The sequence below is a fragment of the Erythrolamprus reginae genome, chromosome Z (assembly GCF_031021105.1).
Source record: "Erythrolamprus reginae isolate rEryReg1 chromosome Z, rEryReg1.hap1, whole genome shotgun sequence".
Lineage (NCBI taxonomy): Eukaryota > Metazoa > Chordata > Lepidosauria > Squamata > Dipsadidae > Erythrolamprus > Erythrolamprus reginae.
In genome coordinates, this window is record NC_091963.1 from 54,153,940 (window position 1) to 54,174,382 (window position 20,443).

The 20,443-nt window shown below is 42.8% G+C and overlaps 2 protein-coding genes across 7 annotated transcripts in view; one reads left to right on the plus strand and one right to left on the minus strand.

Annotated features, from left to right (window-relative positions):
• The window catches only part of CMC1 (C-X9-C motif containing 1), a 151,294-nt gene extending 148,608 nt beyond the window's left edge, over positions 1-2,686 (plus strand). For 2 of the 4 annotated variants that reach the window (XR_011556819.1, XR_011556818.1), the window contains exons 5-6: positions 1,799-1,857; positions 2,148-2,686. The gene's annotated coding sequence lies outside the window, so the exon portion shown is untranslated. The remainder of the gene's footprint in view (positions 1-1,798; positions 1,858-2,147) is intronic. The other 2 variants (XM_070727297.1, XM_070727298.1) reach the window with 1 other exon arrangement.
• Positions 2,687-7,992: 5,306 nt separating this feature from the next.
• AZI2 (5-azacytidine induced 2) overlaps positions 7,993-20,443 on the minus strand; it is a 65,464-nt gene continuing 53,013 nt past the window's right edge. For all 3 annotated transcript variants that reach the window (XM_070727293.1, XM_070727294.1, XM_070727295.1), the window contains 2 exons: positions 11,441-11,562; positions 7,993-8,929 (listed from right to left, as the gene is read on the minus strand). In XM_070727293.1, coding sequence (XP_070583394.1) covers positions 8,568-8,929; positions 11,441-11,562 — 484 coding nt within the window. In that variant the 3' untranslated portion in view covers positions 7,993-8,567. The remainder of the gene's footprint in view (positions 8,930-11,440; positions 11,563-20,443) is intronic.

Below are 20,443 nucleotides of genomic sequence, written 5' to 3' on the forward strand. Positions count from 1 at the left end.
GGTTTACTCTGCGCACTTTGGGAATGCCCGCCCCTCTCGCAGTCCCTTCGCTGGGAGCTCTTTCCTCCCAGGTTTTCAGCAAGGGGGCTGCAGTAGAGGCAGGGCAGGTGTTCCCGAAGTGCTCGGAGAAAGCGCTCTCGCAGCCCCCTCGCTGACAAAGAAAGAGAGAGAGCAACAGACAGAGCGAGATAGAAAGAAAGGGAGAGAGAAAGTAAGTGAGAGAGAAAGAGGGGGGGAGAGAGAAAGAGATAGCAAGAGAAAGAAAGCAAGAGAGATAGAAAGAAAACAAGAGAAAGAGAAAGAAAACAAGAGAAAGAGAAAGAAAGAAAGAGAAAGAGAAAGAAAGCAATAGAGAGAGAGAAAAAACAAAGCGAGAGAAAGAAAACAAGAGAGAGAGAGAGATAGCAACAGACAGAGCGAGATAGAAAGAGAGGGAGAGAGAGAAAGAGAGAGAGAAAGCAAGAGGGAGAGAGAAAGAGAGAGAAATGACTCTTGATTTAAAGTATATGGTAAAAAGCACCCAAATAATAACAGAGAAAAAAAACCCCAGCCCTCACCTGTTCAAGAGTTCACACACACACACACACACACACACACACAAGGGGGGAGGAGACAGGGATGGAAAAAGAGAAGTGAAAGGGGGAAGGAATGAGAGAAAAGGGGAGGGAGAAATGAGAAACAAATGAGACAAAAGGGGCAGAGACAGGAGAGGGATCCAGAAATGAGAACAGTGGTAGACATTTGAGGAGGGATGATTGATTATTAAATACGGATTGACTATAGAATATTGGTAAAAGATATATTTAAGTGTTTTGTTTAATATTAGGATGTATTAATTTTAAAAATTGGATTAGAATTTTAGAACTACAGTATATAGAATTACATATACAGTATATAGAATTACAGTTTTTGCTGGTTGCTTTAGTTTTAATAGTAATAGATTTTGGTTTAGTTTTATTATTAATTTCTTTTAATAAAAAAGAAGGGATTTTTTTCTTATTTATTTATTTATTATACACACACACATACATACACACACACACACACATATATATTTCTATGCTGCCCAGTCCCAAAGGGACTGCCGTTCAGACACTATACTTTTCCGCCCACACCGAAAAAAAATTAGAGGGAACATTGCATCCCACTACAAAAAGGACATTGAAACTCTAGAGAAAGTACAGAAAAGAGCAACTAAAATGATAAAGGGACTGGAAACCAAGACATACAAAGAGAGGTTGCTGGAAATGGGCATGGATAGTTTAGCAAAAATGAGGGCCAGAGGGGGCATGATAGCATTATACAGATATTTGAGGGGTTGCCACAGAGAGGAGGGGATCACACTATTTTCCAGGGCACCAGAGGGCCAGACCAGGAGCAATGGATGGAAACTGACCAAGGAGAGAGAGATTCAACCTGGAAATAAGGAAGAACCTTTTGATGGTGAGAGCAATCAACCAGTGGAACAGCTTGCCAGCAGAGGTTGTGAAAGCCCCATCACTTGACACATTCAAAAGAAAATTGGACTGCCGTCTGGTTGAGGTGGCGTAGGGTTTCCTGCTTGAGCAGGGGGTTGGATATGATGATCTGCAAAGGTCCCTGTAACAAGAAACCTGGGCCTGTGCGTTTGTTACTTTGCATAAAGATTCTACAATATTCTTCCAAGCAACACCCTTGTTTCAAAATAGTAGAAGCCTGATTTATATTCTTCCTTAAGTTCAGAATTTCAGTACAATAAGAAGATTTTTTTTTCAGTTTTCAGTAGTTTCATTCCCATATTTTCTCATTTCTCATTCAGAACAAGTATTCATTTTCAAAACAAAAGAATAATTGTGGAAGGATCCCATGTTATTCCAGGTATTATTACACTATAATGTCCATTACTCCTGACCAGCAGTTTAGTGGGAAAACAAATTCCTTAGAGTAGTGATGAAAAAATAAATAATTAAAGCAAATAGGGTGCTACAAATTCTACTATATCTAGTTATAAATGCTGAAAATTTCAGATGATGTAACATTACCTTTGCATTTAATCAAAAAATCACTAAGGGCTCATAGGTTTCTTAGTCATTTACTATCACTTGTGCAATATTTGTTTTTGTGGCATAGCTATATATTTTGGGTAATAAATTTTGATCCATTTGCAGAGCTTGAATTTGTGAGAAGATTTAAAATACCACATTTGAAGAGTGACGACAATGTCAACATTACTTTATATTTGATATTCATCAATTCTACCTTCAAAATGTACAGCATTGTGGTGGTAGGGTATGATTTCTTGTATTATATCTGAGATGCAAAGAAATAGAACTGAATGTCCTATCAAAGAATCCAGATAAAATAGGTGATGTGGAAAGCTGACACAAAAGTGGGTAACAAAATGAGTTTTATAATGTGAGGTTGAGCTTTGTAACGCAGGATTATGTTAATGACAGCAAATAAATAATAATAATAATGTGTCTCTATTTAACTGTTTCTGCAACCCTTTTCAAATATAAAAATGATTCTCAGGGAATTTATTCTCATCCAATATATATGAAAATAAAGCTTCATGAATTTTATCATTTTGCTTTTTCCCCTAATGTGAAGAATATTATATCACAAAATATTTTGTATTACTTGCATCATATTAAATGGTATGTCATGATTGAAATTTAACTGATTAAATTTACTGAAATTTAACTGATTTTTCATTGTTATAAGCTTTTTCCTTCATTTCAAAAATGGCAAAGGATTTCCAGCTTTCATTCTTTTGTATTGAAATAGATAGTCCCTATTTTTTCATGATATTTGAAGTAAGGAGCTAGGGCAGCAAAAGAATGATCATTAAAGAATATTGAGGTGTAAAATGTTATGCCTTTGGAATCTGCTCTGTTTGGAACCTCCTTTGAGTGTGCATGAAAAACAAAACAGTCCCATTTTGAGTTCTACAGTTATTTATGACTTCTGATTGGGCTACTTTTTTACGAAGTTTTCTAACCAGTGCAGCAGAGATAAGTCAAGTCCCTGTTGCCATCAGTTTTAGCCAGGATGAATAGGGCAGCGAAGTGTTGAAAAAACATTTAAACCCATATTCCGACAAAAATCTGCCTGGAAAATTGCTTTTAATTGAAGATCCAAAAGAATTGTATTCCTGTTGTTTCCTGCTACTAATTTAACAAATTTTAGAATAAATGTTCTGCAATTTGGGCTATAGCATTTAGCATAGTGTATCCAAAACCTACCTTTGTAGCTCTGGATTAAAAAAATAAAGGAATAGCTGATCTTTAATTGGCAGAAACACTAGAAACTCTTCATTCCAAGAGAACATTGGCAGCTGAAAATAATTATAATTTTTCAAATGATGCTATCTGCATAAAACTTGAAAGAAAATGTATTCTTTTTTCATTAACACCAGTAATAATGATAAATTTAAGAGGCAAACTCTGATTAAATATACCTTACAGGCACTTCAGATTTATGATGTCTGAATGCTTCACCCATCCTCCTGACTTTGAATTCAATTTTTAACTAGTAAGTATCAAAAAGTAACAATTTCTCAGATCAATTTTTAAAAATTTTTTATACATTAGCCCTCTAGGATTATACAGTATTTCATTTAAGAAAACCACATCAATATAGGCTTTCAATGGTTCTGTATCAAGGAGTTTTAAGATATTAATATGTCATTTCATTTTAATGTCATTTCAGAGCAACTCATAAAACACAACAGGCATGATTAGAAATGGTTCACCCAAACTTTAAGTACTGGAGTTTTATTTGCTTTTTCTCCACTACCTTTTCTAATGTAGCTACTTTGATCTATTTAAAAATATATAATTTAAAAAGATTGTATTTTAGATATATAAATTAAATAATTAAACGTTAGGGTAAATTTTAAGCCTTTCTATCCCAAGAATGTCTTGATTTGGAAGGAGAAGAAAATGCTATATTCCTAAACTGAATGAAGTTTACACATTCCTAATTATAACAATGAAACCTAGTCCAGATTTTGTTTTCCATTCTGATACAGAATTGGGTTAGAATCAAAATTTGCTCAAACGTAAGATTTTAATTAGTATAGGTATACAGCTCAGAGCATGTAAAATAAAAAAAATTCAATTGCATACAATTGTTTCAAACAAAAATACGTTTTTAAAAACATGGCTGGATCCTCAATACATCAGTAAAAATATGAAGTAGCTTGGCATGTTGAATAATGGTAACTTATTCAAGGCTGTAATCCAAAAAAGCAGTCCTAAGAAACATTAGAGCTATGCAGTCAGAGAAATGGCCACTGCTACCTCTTTTTATTATACAGGTAGTTGGTTCTATCAGCTTTAGTCAGTGGCTTAGATTTATTATATGCATATTGGGGTTTGTTCTGTTACTCTACAGGAAGATTAAACTCCCTTGAGTCAGCTATGTTCATTGGTCAGAATAAATTCCTGTATCTGACACTATTTCCATTAATCACAGACAAGGTAGGATATGTGAACAAAATTAGATTTTTTTAAAAAAAATCTGAGGTACATTATTGCGCCATTCATTAACACAGAAAAAAACTCCACACTTTTCAGCTCCCTCTGTAGATTATATTCATTTTAGTAATATAAAGAAGAAAAGACCAGTACTGAATTATGCAAAATGCAATGCACAGGAAAAAGGGGAAGATAACACTGATATGGTTGCGCTGCTCATCTACACAACCACATGGGAAGTTTTTATCTTTCAGAAACATACCATTATTTCTTTCACTATAGATTTTACATTTCTCTATTCATGTTTCAAGTATATATTCAGAAACAAATGGGAAATGGCAAGATACCTGAACTGTAGATGTGGGAATGACCAGATGAGATTTGGGCATTGAAGTAAACAAAACTTGCAGATGGTCAATCATTATATTGTCAGGTTTTTCTGATCTTTCCCCCCACTCTTTCTGCATGTCATATACTAGGTACATAATACTATTGTTAGAAATCTACCCATTTATATGCTGGTAAAAACGTCTCTACTGATTTGAAGGTATAGTTCAACCAAAATTTATTGCTAATAAAATGAGACAGAAAAGATGTTAAATTATTTCAATGCTGTTAAATAATCAGATTACTGATGCATGCAGTATTTTGAATAAAATGTATCATTTTTAGTATAGAATATATCAGAAATGTGGAATCACAGAAAGGTTACATTATTTGGAATGTTACAGTTCTTCCTAGCTGTCTTAAGCCTGGATATTTCACCTTAAAGCATTTTGGACAGGAAATGCCCCCAAAAAGAAGCAATAAAATGCTCTGGTGTTTTATTTGTGGATTGATAAGATATTTTACTGCATTTAGAAACGTTTCTATTTTATCCTATTTTTTTAAAAAAAATTACCATAGGGCAGTGATGGCGAACCTTTTTTGCTACGCTTGTAAAAAGGGATGTGTGTGTGGGGTGCTAACATGCATGCATATGCCCAAACCCCTACTCTCCCCCACATGTGCACCCCCTGTACTGCCCCTGTACATGCGCACAACCCTCCAATCCTTGCGCATGGTCACAGGCCTCACTGAAGCCTAGGATGTTGAAAAAATGAGCAAATGGGCAAATGTTAGCAGACTTCTGGTTTACCTATTGGCTTTTTTTTGCACTCCTGAGGATTCAGGGAAGCTTCCTGAAGCCACAGGGTGTGAAAAATAGCACAGCAAGCAAACTCAAAGTCTGTTTTTCCGAACTTCTGGTTTGCCCGTTTTGCTGTTTTCTGTACTCTGGATTCAGGGAAGGGTAAAAATGCTTCCATCTCCCTGGAAGCTCTCTTGAAGGCAAAAATGGCCTCCAAGAGCCTCTGTGTGAGCCAAAAATCAGCTGGTTAGCACATACATGCTGGCTGGAGCTGACATAGGGCAATGCCTTGCCTGGCCTCTGATATGGCTCTGTGTGCCATCTGTGGCATGCATGCCATAGGTTCGCTATCATGACCATAGGGCAATGAGGATAAGTTGATAAATTGAAAAAAAGAAATGAAAGTAATTTTTAAACAATTCATTTGCTCCTTTTCAATATATCATCAATTAATAAAAAGCCAGAGACTGCTTCAGAATTTAATATACAGTGATCCCCCGATTATTGCGTTCCTGACCATTGCGAACAGGCTAATTTGCGATTTTTCAACCCGGAAGTCAAAACACCATCTGCGCATGCGTGCCCTTTTTTCTATGGGCACGCATGCGTAGATGGCGCCGGGCAAATCAGCTGCTGGGCGGCTTCCCTGGGTCTTCTCCTGACTCCTAAAGCGGGGAAGTTCGCCAGGAGTCAGCGGAGAAGCGGCGCGCCTGTTTTAAAAGATCGGAGCCGGCCTGGGGGGGCTTTCCAGCAACCCACGAGCCCCCAACCCGGGCTCGTGGGTTGCTGGAAAGCCCCCCCAGGCCGGCTCCGATCCCCCAGGCCGTGTCTCCTTCTCCCTCCTCCTCCTCTTCTTCCCCGCTCTTCCATCCTTCGCCGCCGAGGTCGCCAGGAAGGGAGAAGAAGAGTCAATGAACGGCGCCAGCCGCCGCCTCGCCCAACGCAAAGCGCGAGAGCCCAGACCTGGAGGCAACCCGCTCGCTGTCTGCGGCACTTCGAGTTTCTCCTCCCGGAGGCGCGCTCGGCGCTCGCTGCAGCGGGGGAAGACCCAGGGAAGGTTCCTTCGTCCGCTGCCCACGGAAAGGGGAAACCCGGATCTTCGGCTGCAGCGAGCGCCGAGCGCACCTCCGGGAGGAGAAACTCGAAGCGCCGCGAACAGCGAGCGGGTTGCCTCCGGGTCTGGGCTCTCGCGCTTTGCGTTGGGCGAGGCGGCGGCTGGCGCCGTTCATTGACTCTTCTTCTCCCTTCCTGGCGCTCGCTGTCCGCGGCGCTTCGAGTTTCTCCTCCCGGAGGCGTGCTCGGCGCTCGCTGCAGCCGAAGATCCGGGTTTCCCCTTTCCGTGGGCAGCGGACAAAGGAACCTTCCCTGGGTCTTCCCCTGCTGCAGCGAGCGCCGAGCGCGCCTCCGGGAGGAGAAACTCGAAGTGCCACGGACAGCGAGCGGGTTGCCTCCGGGTCTGGGCTCTCGCGCTTTGCGTTGGGCGAGGCGGCGGCTGGCGCCGTTCATTGACTCTTCTTCTCCCTTCCTGGCGACCTCGGCGGCGGAGGATGGAAGAGCGGGGAAGAAGAGGAGGAGGAGGGAGAAGGAGACACGGCAGCCGGAGCAGCGCGGACTCCTCTCTCGGTTGGAGGTGAGCTTGACGACGACCCCCCGGGAAAAAGACTGAAGTGGCCGCTTTCTCCGTCGTATGTATGTGGGGGCTCGGGAGGAAGCTGCCGGAGGAGGGTCGACAACAGGTAGCCCCGCAGCTGCGGTCCCCGCTGGGATGGAGGCGCCTGGGTGCGCGCGCGCACATACACACACGGATGGGGGGGAGAGCGTGAGCGAGCGAGAGGAGGGGGGTGAAGCCCAGACGGGATGAACCGTTTCTTGGGTGGCGCGTGTGGAAAAGGGGAGCGAGGGGCCGGGCGGGTTGAGGGAATCAAAGAGGGGTGGGGGTGCTGCTCTGAGGCGCTCGGAAAGAGTTTTCGGAAGGCTCTCGTGTTACGGCGAAAGGGCGTGTGGAGAGCCTGATGTTGGCGGAATTGGGGACCAGCGAGGAGCCAAAGATCCGGGTGGGGAAACCCGGATCTTCGGCTCCTCGCTGGTGCTGCGCTGCCGAGCAGATCAGCTGCTAGGCGGCCGCTCGAGAGCAAGAGGGGGAGAGATAGAAAAAGATTGGAGCCGGCCTGGGGGGGCTTTCCAGCAACCCACGAGCCCCCAACCCGGGCTCGTGGGTTGCTGGAAAGCCCCCCCAGGCCGGCTCCGATCCCCCAGGCCGGCTCCGATCGTTTTAAAACAGGCGCGCCGCTTCTCCGCTGACTCCTAAAGCGGGGAAGTTCGCCAGGAGTCAGCGGAGAAGCGGCGCGCCTGTTTTAAAACGATCGGAGCCGGCCTGGGGGATCGGAGCCGGCCTGGGGGGGCTTTCCCTTTCAGGGCGGGCGAGCGGCGGGCGCGGCAGCAGCGAGGAGTTCGCGTGGGCGGCGGGGAAACCCCAATCTTCGGCTCCTCGCTGCTGGGAAGTAAAAACACCATCTGCGCATGCACAGATGGTGTTTTTACTTCTGCAGCGCTACTTCGCGAAAACCCGCTCGTTGCGGGGGGTCCTGGAACGGAACCCTCGCAATGATCGGGGGATCACTGTATTAATTACCTGAATTTAAATCAAAACTTGTCTAAAAACTAAGTCTTTTCATAGCTTGCCAATACTGTATGTTTGAATGCAACATTCAGAGTAAATATTATTTATACCAGATGTTGCTTTTGTTTTATTCCACAATTTAATATTTTAGAAAACTACCAATGTGTAGATTGGTAGAAAATTGGGGATATAACAGATCATTCACCATATTCCTTTGAACTCAGTGTTTTTCAAATTTAGATAGCAGGGGAAAATCTCATCCAACTTAAAAGTTCATTATATTCCACCCCATTACTTATTTTCTATTAACAAATACAAGACCTTGTTCAGGACTACTGTATAGTTCCTCTGACTGTTCTTAGCTCTTATGCAAGCAATTATGGTTATACTGATCCAAGTTGTTTCCTGGAAAGTTTAAGTGAGTCACTCTGTTTTTCATTTCCCAAAATACTGTTTCACTAGGTTTTGGAGGGCTTGGAAATATCCAAGAATTATCTTCCAGAGAATTTTTCCCACAGGAGTTATGTTCCAGAAATGGAGAGTCACATGCAGGGCTAAATTTCTCATTAGTACATGGTGAGGATGATGCAAGATTATCAAAAACATCATCACTTGTTTGAAGTAATCTATTTTTGCATATTGCTCCAGAAGCACCTAAGCGGAAGTTGGTAGCATCCCTTTCAAGATCCTCACTACATTGAACAGAGGTATAGGATGGCACTGTGGAAAGAACCAAATGTTTAATTTGGAGGCTAATGTGAATCATTTACATGTAATAAAATTCAGATGCTATTAACAATACCTACCAGATATCTGTTCCTTTAATTACAGATTTATTTCTTGACAATATGTAATTGTAGGAAACTTGTTTTTCCTTTGATCAGCTCTCATATATATTCCTATACAACCTGTACCTTATAGACTAATCAAGCATGAATGGCATTTTTAACTTTTAACACACCAGAGAAGTAACATGAGATAACCCTTTCCCACCCCTAACGTAACTCTTAGTCCTGTGCTTCCCTAAAACAGCCTCAGAAAAATCTCTCAACAAAGTACACTGCTCAAAAAAATAAATGGAATACTTAAATAACACAATGTAACTCCAAGTAAATCCAACTTCTGTGAAATCAAACTGTCCACTTAAGAAGCAACGCTGATTGACAATCAATTTCACATGCTGTTGTGTACATTCAACTTTGTACAGAACAAAATATTCGATGAGAATATTATTTTTTTGAGCAGTAAATATGCTATAACACAGACTGATTTTGGCCCAGTATATTTCCTTAAATTTATTTTAAAGTACAACTTACATTATTTTCACCTTATGATAATCATGGGCCAATTAAACATACATATTTAATTTATTTCCATTCACATAAAAATAGATAACAATTTGTATTTAATGCCTTTCAATGTTGGAAGAAAGACTGCAATTTAATAATTTTGAGAGTACAAAAAATTTCCGGAGTGATCAATTTTTCATTTAAAAATAAGCTTATAAGATAATAAATCATAGATTTTTGTTTTTATATTTTTAAAAAATTAACTACATGTAAAAAGTACATTTGAAAATTGAAGAGTTTTTAAAAATTGAAGAGTTTTTAAAAATATAAAATAGTTGCAGTAAAAGGTCAAATACAACTAGCAACTCAATTTTGTCCAAATACCATCTGATTGAGGGGGGAAGTGACAAGAGAATACAGTATAAAAAGCAACACCTTTATGTGTGAAGTTAAGCAGTTAGAGAAATTTAATTTAATTTATTTGTCTTCTATGCCGCCCAATCCCAGTGGGTGCCTTACAACGATAAATAGTACATACAATAAACAAGCCAAATAATTAGTAATAAGAACATTTAAAAAACCATGATGAACTAAAAAAGAATTAACCAATCGAATCTACAATTATACAGAACAGTTATAGTCGGACATGATAATATGTTACATTCATGGCCCCCAGGCCTGGCCGCAAAGCCAGGTCTTAACATCCTTTTGGAAGGATAGTAGGGTGGGAGCAGTGTGGACATCGGGGGGTAGTTGGTTCCATAACACCGGGGTAACCACAGAGAATGCTCTTCTGTGCGGGCCCCGTCAACTTGCATTGTTTAGTCGACAGGACCTGGAGAAGGCCAATTCCCTGTGATCTAATTGGTCTCTGGGAGGTATATGGCAGGAGACAGTCTCGCCAGGTAGTCCTAAGCCATGTAGGGCTTTATAGGTAATAACCAACACCTTGAATTGTGATTGGAAACCAATTGGTAGCCAATGCAGTGCGCGGAGTGTTGGTGTTATATGGATGTATCAATAACTAGGCCCCTACTTTGTGAGGTGCCCCCAGGGGTATGTCCTCTCCCATCTACTTTTTAACATTTACATGAAACTGCTAGGTGAGATCATCTAAAGACACAGGGTGCGGTATCATCAGTATGCTGATGATACCCAATTATATATCTCCACCCCATGCCAATTCAGTAAAGCAGCTGATGTAATGTGCCAGTGCCTGGAAGCTGTAAGGGTTTAGATGGGAGTAAACAGGCTCAAGCTCAACCCTGATAAGACCAAGTGGCTCTGGGCATTTCCTCCGAAGGACCATTCCATCTGTTCATGAATTGGGGGAGGGGCGGCTGGGGGGGGATTTAACCCCCTCAGATAGTATCTGTAACTTGGGTGTCCTCCTAGATCCATAGCTGAACCTTGACCACAACCTCTCAGCTGTGGCCAGAGAGACTTTTACCCGGGTTCAACTGATATACCAGTTGAGGCCCTATCTGGACCAAGAGGACCTGTGCATGGTCACTCAGGCCCTCACTATCTCCCGTCTAGATTATTGGAACACGCTCAACATTGGGCTACCCTTGAAGTGTGTTCAGAGACTACAGATAGTCCAGAATACAGCCCCACGATAAGAGGAGAACTACCATAGAACAGTGCCTGCCACTCCCAAACCCTTGAGACATCAAAGAAGGATACCATGGTCGTTGGTATTGAAGCTGCTGAGAGGTCAAGAAGCACCAGGATAGAGGAATAACCTTTATCCCGGGCCCGCCAGAGATCATCAATCAGCGCGACCAAAGCAGTTTACATAAGAAAGAAAGTAGATTGGAATTACAATAAAAATAAGTATCTAAATTGATACAACTGAGTTAAGATATAGTAAGAACCTGCATTTCAAAATAATGTAGTATAGCTCTATGCATTGTTTTTAATTGTGAAAATCTGTACTTGCCTTTCTTAGTTGTAGATGGAATCAGTTTCAGTTTCTTCAGCATCTCAACTTGCACTTTAGTCACCAGATGTAAATTAGACATCTCCTTCTTCAATTCCCTGTACACCTGCTGAATGCGTTCACTAAAATACATTTTAAAAGTTTAAGCAGATAAGAATTTTCAAACGATAATGATTCAAAGAACAAGAAGGATGCAATAACTCAGTATAAAAAACTAAGGACTAACTCCTTAATTTATAGAAAATATACTTTTAATTAACTGGTTTAACAAAATACTACTGTGTGGCAATATGTCTTATGTTTATATTTCTTCAGAATGAACAGTCACTGTTCATTATTTCAACAAATGGTACTTAAATGTCCTCAAAGTTCCAGTCACTGCAACGTCCCCAATGTCACATGATTCTGATCCAGTTATCCAGCACACAATTACAACACTAGCAAGCCATGGTCACATATTCACAAAATCCAACCAGCTTTGCAGAAATAAAATCAATGGGAAACTAGCTGGAAATCAAAAATCGTATGTCCTCACCAATGTTCCCTCTAATTTTTTTTCGGTGTGGGCGGAAAAGTACAGTGTCTGAGCAGCAGTCCCTTCAGGACTGGGCAGCACAGAAGTATGTATGTATGTATGTATGTATGGATAAATAAATAAATAAATAAATAAATAAATTTTCATGTCCCAGCGCCTGATTTTTTTTCACAGATGTCACTTTATTTACCACACATGGTCTCCCAGACTTGATCATTTCAGACAGTGGGCCACAGTTTACTTCATCTACTTTTACATGTTTCCTGATGTCCAAGGGGATTAGGCAAGGGCTAATAGCCCCATGGCAGGCAGCTGGAAATGGTTTGGAAGACAGATGGTGCTTACCACCAAGGAATCTCTGTCCAAAATGCGCCAAGGGGATTGGCAACAGAAGGTGGCTACCTTTTTGCTTGCATACTACATCCTGTGTATCCACTAAATAAATCACCAGCTGAGTTACTTATGGGAAGTACGGGGACCCGTTGTGGTTGGTGGGCACAGTTGTGGCTGTCTTAGTCCCTTGTTCTTATAAAGTTGTTTTGGGGAATGGAAGGGAGTGGCATAGGCACTTGGATCAATTGAGGTTTCAAGTAACTCCTAGACTGGAGATGGATACTCCATCAGATGATCCCCTAAGTCACCCTGCTGGGTGAGATCATCCAAGGGCATGGTCTGGATTGAGTTTGAGCTTGTTGACACCCATCCAGACCCCAACAGCCTCCAGGCACTGGCACATCACTTCAACTGCTTTGTTGACTGGACATGGGGTGGAGATGTATAACTGTGTATCATCGGCACATTGATGATACCTCACCCCATGCCCTTGGATGATCTCACCCAGCAGTTTTATGTAGATATTAAATAGCAGGGGAGAGAGGATCGACCCCTGAGGCACCCCACAAGGGAGAGACCTAGAGATCGACCTCTGACTCCCCACTAACACCGACTGCGACTGACCGGAGAGGTAGGAGGAGAACCACTGAAGAACAGTGCCTCCCACTCCGAACTCCTCCAGCCGGCGCAGAAGGATACCATGGTCGATGGTATCGAAAGCTGCTGAGAGGTCAAGAAGCAGCAGGACAGAGGACAAGCCCCTGTCCCGGGCCCACCAGAGATCATCCATCAAAGCAACCAAAGCAGTTTCTGTGCTGTAGCCGGGCCTGAATCCAGACTGCTGAGGGCCTAGATAATCGGCTTCTTCCAAGGACCGCTGGAATTGGAGCGCCACCACCTTCTCAACAACCTTCCCCATAAAGGGAAGGTTGGCTACTGGACAGTAGTTATTGAGCACGGCTGGGTCCAGGGAAGGCTTCTTAAACTAGACATGCCCAGCTTTTGTAACCATTCTTAATATGTTTTAGACTCTAGTCCCCTAATCATCTTTCTCATGCTTCTCTGCACTTTTTCTAGAGTCTCAACATCCTTTTTTGCATCGTGGTGACCAAAACTGAATGCAGTATTCCGAGTAAGGCCTTACCAAGGCCTTATAAAGTGGTATTAACACTTCACGTGATCTTGATTCTATCCCTCTGTTAATGTAGCCTATATTTGTGTTGGCTTTTTTGGCAGCTGCTGCACACTACTGGCTTGTGTTTAAATGGTTGTCCACTAGGACCCCAAGATCCCTCTCACAGTTACTATCACATATACTGTACCTGTGAATTTTGTTTATCTTGCCTAAATGTAGAACCTTACTTTTTTCACCATTGAATTTCATTTTGTTAGATTGTGCCCATTGTTCACGTTTGTCAAGATCCTTCTGTATTTTGTGCCTATCTTCTGGAGTGTTGGCTATTCCTGCCAGTTTGGTATCATCTCAAATTTGATAAGTTCCCCATCTATCCCCTCAGCCAAGTCATTGATGAAGGTGTTGAAAAGTATTGGGCCTAAAACAGAGTTTTGGGGTACTCCACTGCATACATCCCTCCATGTAGATGTAGTTCCATTCAGCACTACGAGTTGAGTGCGGTTGGTTAGCTAGTTTTGAATCCATCTGGTGGTGCTGCTGTCAATCCCACATTTTTCTACTTTATTTAGTAGTAGGTTATGGCTTACTTTGTCAAAAGCCTTATGTAAGTCTAAGTAAACCACACCCACAGCATGCCTGGGGGCGCTGAATCAACAGCCAGCTTGGCCATGTGTATAAATATGTATGCATAATGTTGAATTATTCTATTAAGAGTTTTAATTATGGTTTTAGAGCTTAGATTGTATGTTTTGACTTCTTTTTATTGTTCTATGTAATTTTTTTTATTATTGTAAGCCACCCTGATTCCTTTGGGATTGGGCAACCTAGAAATCAAATGAAATAAATAAATAAATAAAATTCCCCTGATCCACTAATTTTGTCACTTTGTCAAAGAATGCTATAAGATTAATATGACATGATCTGTTTTTGACAAACCCATGTTGGCTTTTGGTTATTACTTTGTTTGCTTCTAGGTGTCTGTTGATTCGTTGCTTATCTTTTCTAAAATCGTTCCTGGTATTGAGGTCAGGCTGATAGGTCTCTAATTCTGTAGATCTGGGTTATTTTTTTCCCTTTTTTGAAGCTAGGAACTACATCAGCCCTTTTCCAGTCCTCTGGCAATTCCCCGGTGCTCCAAGATCTTTGAAGGATATAGTTCCATAGTTCTGAGATCTCATCTGCCAGTTCCTTCAGAACCTTGGGGTATAATCTATCTCAGAGGTGGGCAATTAATTTTTCCATGGGGCCGCATGAGAAATTGGGATGGTTTTAGAGGGACGAATTAATATAATTAACTCAGTTCTACCCAATACTGTATATTATTGGGTAGAACTGATTTAATTACATTATAATTATAAATTATAATTATATATTATATTATTTATATATTATATAGACTATATATATTATAATTATAATTATGAATTAGTTGCCCACCCCTTCCTTCCTTCCTTCCTTCCTTCCTTCCTTCTCCAGATGGAGAGAAGCTTCTGTCTCTCTGATTTTCTCTGGCTTTTATTTCTGCTTTTGGGCAGTTCTTTACTTCTCTTTCAAAATATTCCTTTCAGGTGCCTCTCTTCAACTGACCTACATTGTCAGTTGAAAAAATATAGTGGAGGCATTGCCTGAAAATAGCTTTGGATTCCTTTTCTTCTTTCTCCTCCCTTTTTCCCCCCTGAGAGGTGGAGTGGGGGTTTTGCTTTAAATTTCTTGAAAAGGCCAATGAAACCAATGAACAATTAAAAAATGAGCATTTATTGGACTTTTGCAAAAGGGCATGGAAAGAGAATTTCTCCTTCCTTCCTTCCTTCCTTCCTCCATTTCTCCTTCCTTCCTTTCTACTTCCGCGGGCCAGTCACAGACAACGGGTGGACCGCATCCGGCCCCTGGGTCGCACTTTGCCCAGGTCTGATCTATCCAGTCCTGGTGTTCCTTTATCATTTCTTTCTACAATGCAACAATTGTTTCCTTGGCTTTTTTCTTGTTTTTAATATGTTGGAAGAAGGTGGGGTTTTTTTGTTACTTTTTAACTTTTATTGCAAACCTTGTTCATTGTGAGCCTTAGCTTTCCTCACTTGATCTTTACAGGCTCGGGCTGTTTGCTGGTATTCTGCCTTAGTTATTTCCCCTTCTTTCCACTTTTTATACTTGACCTTTTTGACTTTCAATTTGTCAGAGAGTTCTTTATGCAGCCCTGCTGGATTCTTTGGTGATTTATTATTGTTCTTCTTCATTGTTATTGTGCTAGTTTGGGCTTTTATAATCTCACTTTTCAAAATTTCCCAAGCTTCTTGAGTTGTTTTCCCCTTGAGGATTCTCATCCTCGGAATCCAAGTTCACTCTAAGTTTATTGAAATTAGCTCTCTTAAAGTCCAAAACTATAGTTTGATTTTGTTCTACTATTTGTGTTTGCGTAATGTTGAATTCTAATATTGCATGATCTCTTGCCCCCAAGGTTTCTGTAGCTTCAACACTCATCTCTATTAGCGAAAATGAAATCTAATATGGCTGATCCCCTTGTTCCCTTCTCTACTTTTTGTGTAACAAAGTTGTCTGCTAGGTTTGTTAGGAACCTGTTGGATCTTTCACTCGGTGCAAAGTTTGTCTCCCAGTTAATGTCAGGGTAGTTAAAAACCCCATTACTATTGTGATGTGCTTCCTACATATCTTAGTTAGCTGACTAGAAAAAAGTTCATCTACTTCCTCTGTTTGGTTGGGTGGTCTATAGTATAGATCTATGACAGTGTCATTTTCCCACCCCCTTTAATATTGACCCAAATGCATTTTCATTAGATTATTTTCATTATTGTTACGCTCTATTTCTGTAGAGATGTAGTTATTTCTTTTATGTAGTACAACTCTACCTCCTCTTTTATTTGGTCTGTTTCTTTTAAATCGTTTAAATCCCTCTAGTTGTATATTCAGATGAGGAAACTGTATATTCGGATGAGGAGCTGTATATGTTGATGAGGAGACTGAAGTTGTCACATGCCGCTGCGAATTTGTCCATACTGGCTTCCATTTCCTGCTCTGATCCAGCATTCATGGCACAGTTGTCAACAAAGAGGAGGTCACATAGCATAGTCTCCTTTATCTTGGTGACAGCCTGGAGTCTTCATAGGTTGAACAGTTTCCCATCAGTCCTGTATCTCAGGCTAACTCCCAAGGAGCTGTTCTGGAAGGCATCTGACAGCATGGCTAAAACCATGCTGAACAAGGTCAATGCCAATGCGCACCCTTGCTTGATGCCATTTGTAACAGGAAAGGCCTCTGAAGCTTCTCCATGTCATGTCAGGGTGTGCACAGTATGACTACTATTTTGAGACAATTCAGGAGAGAAATACAGTACACAAGCTGTCATACTGTCATGAAACTGACACACCATGAAGATGTATTTATCAGGGCACCCAAACTTCAACATGATGTGACACAGACCTTCAAGAGTGACAGTGTCAAAAGCCTTAGTGAGATCCATGAAGGTGGTGTAATTCTGCTTCTGACACTTCTCTTGGAGCTATCAGGCTGCGAAGATCAGGTCCACAGTACCATGCTCTTTGCAGAAACCGCTCTATGTCTCGGGTAATAAACCTTCTTCCAGATGGTCAGTGAAATGGTTCACCATCACTCGTGTAGGGATCTTGCCTACAATGGAAAGCAGTGAAATTCCTCTATAATTATCACAGATTTGTCAATTTCCTCTTGTAGAGTTGTATGATGAATGCATCTTTCAGTTCCCGAGGAATGGATCCTTGATTCTACAAAGACTGGAACAGCTGAGTGAGTTTGTTGACAAGCACTGCACTGCATCTTTATAGACTTCTGCTAGGATCGCATCATGTCAGAGTATGCACAGTATGACTACTATTTTGGGCAAAATACAGTACACATAGGTTTATCTCACAAACAATTGTGTTTATACAAGATTTCTATACACACACACACACACACACACACATATATATACAGTAATACCTCGTCTTAGGAACCTAATTGGTTCCGGAAGTAGGTTCGTAAGGCGAAAAGTTCGTAAGACAAAACATTGTTTCCCATAGGAAACAATGTAAAAGCGATTAATGCGTGCAAAAAGGGGGGGGGAATCGCGAAATGGCGCTCCGCTGTCACCTTTTAAAACAGCCGGGGGGCTTCTCGGCGTTCTCCCGATCCCGAACCCGAACATGAACTTTTCGGGTTCGGGAGGCCGCTGAGGAGCACTGCCGCCCGGCTGTCACCTTCATGTACTTTTTCTTTGATACAAGGCCCAAATAAAATAACTTCTTGTAATCAAGTCCTAGTACGTTAAATGGAAACAAGGAAAATGCATTTGTGAGATCTGAAAATCTTAATTCAATTGTTACATTTTTTATGTCTTTTTTTAGATGTCTAGTGTTTTCCTAACTTCTGTATAAATACCTATAAACAACTATATAAACAATTCATAGAAGAAAGGACTTGTAACTGAATTCCATCTGTATTTGGTCTCAACATACAAAATTGTGGACTTAACTACCCCCTTAATATTTCTTATTTAGAAAAATACACTAGCACTAGATAGGTTTACTATACTTTGTCATCATGCCAATTTCTGTTGTGAATTTATTCATAGTTTTGCAATATACAAGCAGCTGCTAATCCCAAGTATAAGTATTGTCACAAAGCATGCATCAAAATGAATTAGTATTGGAAATTTTGGAGCACCATATATCAAAAACAAAAACAAAACCTCTGGGCTAGCACAGGAGTTCATGGCCACCATGACAGCATGGACCTGACTCAAGTAGTACAGGGTCCGACTCACGAGGGGGGGCACGCACCCGACATGGTATTCCTCTCTGAGCAATTGAGTAATGGTCTGAAACTAAGGGGCTTAGAAGCGTTGCCTTTGTCATGGTCAGACCATTTTCGATTGCGGCTTGACTTCCTGGCTCCAATCCTTCCCCGCAGGGAGGCAGAACCGACTAAGTGGCTCTGCTCCAGACGCTTGATGGACCCAGAGGGTTTTCAGAGGGCACTTGGGGTTATTCCAGATGCACTTATCCACAGTTCGGCAGAGTCTCTTGCTGAGACCTGGAACAAGGCTGCAGCGGAGGCTCTTGACCGGATTGCGCTGTTGCGACTTCTCCGCAGCACTAGACCCCGTAGAGCTCCATGGTTCAATGAGGAGCTCCGGGAGTTGAAACGCCAGAAGAGACATCTAGAGAAGCGATGGAGGAAGAGTAAGTCCGAATCCGATTGAACACTTGTAAGAGCTTATATTAAGACTTACAAAGTGGGCGCTCAAGGCTGCAAGAGACGCGTATCATGCCGCCTTGATTGCATCAGCGGAATCTCACCCGGCCGCTCTGTTTAGGGTTGACCCGCTCCCTTCTTAACCAGGGGGGAGTTGGGGAGCTCTTGCAGAGCAGTGGCGAGGACTTTAACACATTTTTCGCTGATAAAGTCACTTGGATATGGGCGGACCTCGACTCCGATTAGATAACAGAGTTGACTGACAATGAGTCAGTCGAGGTGACTGGGGCCCGTACTTGTCCATCTGTCTGGGAAGAGTTTGATCTGGTGACACCTGATGAAGTGGACAAGGCCATTGGAGCTGTGACTTCCGCCACCTGTTTACTGGATCCGTGTCCCTCCTGGCTGGTCTCATCCAGCAGGGAGGTGACACGGAGCTGGGTCCAGGAGATTGTCAACGCTTCTTTGGGGAGGGGGTCCTTTCCGGCTCTGTACAAGGAGGCACTTGTGCGCCCCCTCCTCAAGAAGCCTTCCTTGGACCCAGCCGTACTTAATAACCGTCCAGTCTCCAACCTTCCCTTTATGGGGAAGGTTGTTGAGAAGGTGGTGGCGCTCCAGCTCCAGCGGGCCTTGGAAGAAGCCAATTATCTAGGCCAGCGGTCCTCAAACTACGGCCTGCAGGCCGAATGCGGCCTGCTGAGGCTATTTACCCGGCCCACAGCAGTGTACGAGATTTTACCATCTATATACTAAGTTCCCAAATCTCCCCTCCACTCTGCTGCTGAGTGTCTGGCAGCAGCAAGGAAGAGGAGGAAAGCCAGGGGGCGGGGAGGAAAGCACCCTATGGCAGAGCAGCAACAGTTCCTCTCCCTAAAGGCGAGAAAGAAATTGGCCAATTGCTTTCCTCCCCGCCCCATGGCTTTCCGCCTCCTCCTCCTCCAGACGCTCAGCTGCAGACCATCTTGGTCCTTCCAGTGCCGCTTTTTTGCTTTTTTTTTTTTTTTTGCACCCATGAAGTTTGTGCGTGTTTGGGCACTTTTGGCGTTGGGGGGGGTCTGCTATGGAGACGGAGAGAGAGAGAAAGAGGGAGAGATAGAAAGGGAGTGAGTGAGAGAGAAATAACGCAAGAAAGAGAGGGAGAGAGAGAGCAGGAGAGTGCTGCTTTTTTGCTTCTTCGCTGCCCGCGGGGAGCCTGTAAGCCCTGCAAGAGCGTCTGGAGGGGGCAGTAAAACAAACCATTAGGACCCCCTGCGCACTAACTTGTTAACGGCCTCACCATCCCGGATCGCGGGGAGGGGAGCTTTTCCCCGGCCAAGCGACAGCGAGGCCCTCCCCATGCTTGCCCGCCGTCTAGCGCCACGCTTGGAGCCAGGGGCGACGGGCCTAGCCTCGGCTTACTTGGCCCCGGCGTGACCGAAGCGCAGGGAAGAGTAGGCGGCGGCGGCTGCTTCAGGCCCGCCCCCAAACTGAGTTTCCTTTGGCTTCCTTTGAGGCAAAGCTGCAAAGCTCACCTGCCACCTCGAAGGAAGCCAAAGGAAGCTCAGTTCAACGAGGACCGGCTGTTGGTCCCTTGAAGCTGCCGCCGCCCACTGCAGAGATCCCTTCGCTTGAATAAAGGCGGCGGAGGCGGGTTCAAGGGACCAAGAGCCGGTCTTTCTCGGTGCTGAATTGTTGCAGCCTCTGAGGCCGCCTCTGCCTCCGGGCGGAAGGATCTCCGCAGTGGGCGGCGGTGGTGGCAGCTTCAAGGGACCAACAGCCAGTCCTCGTTGAGCTA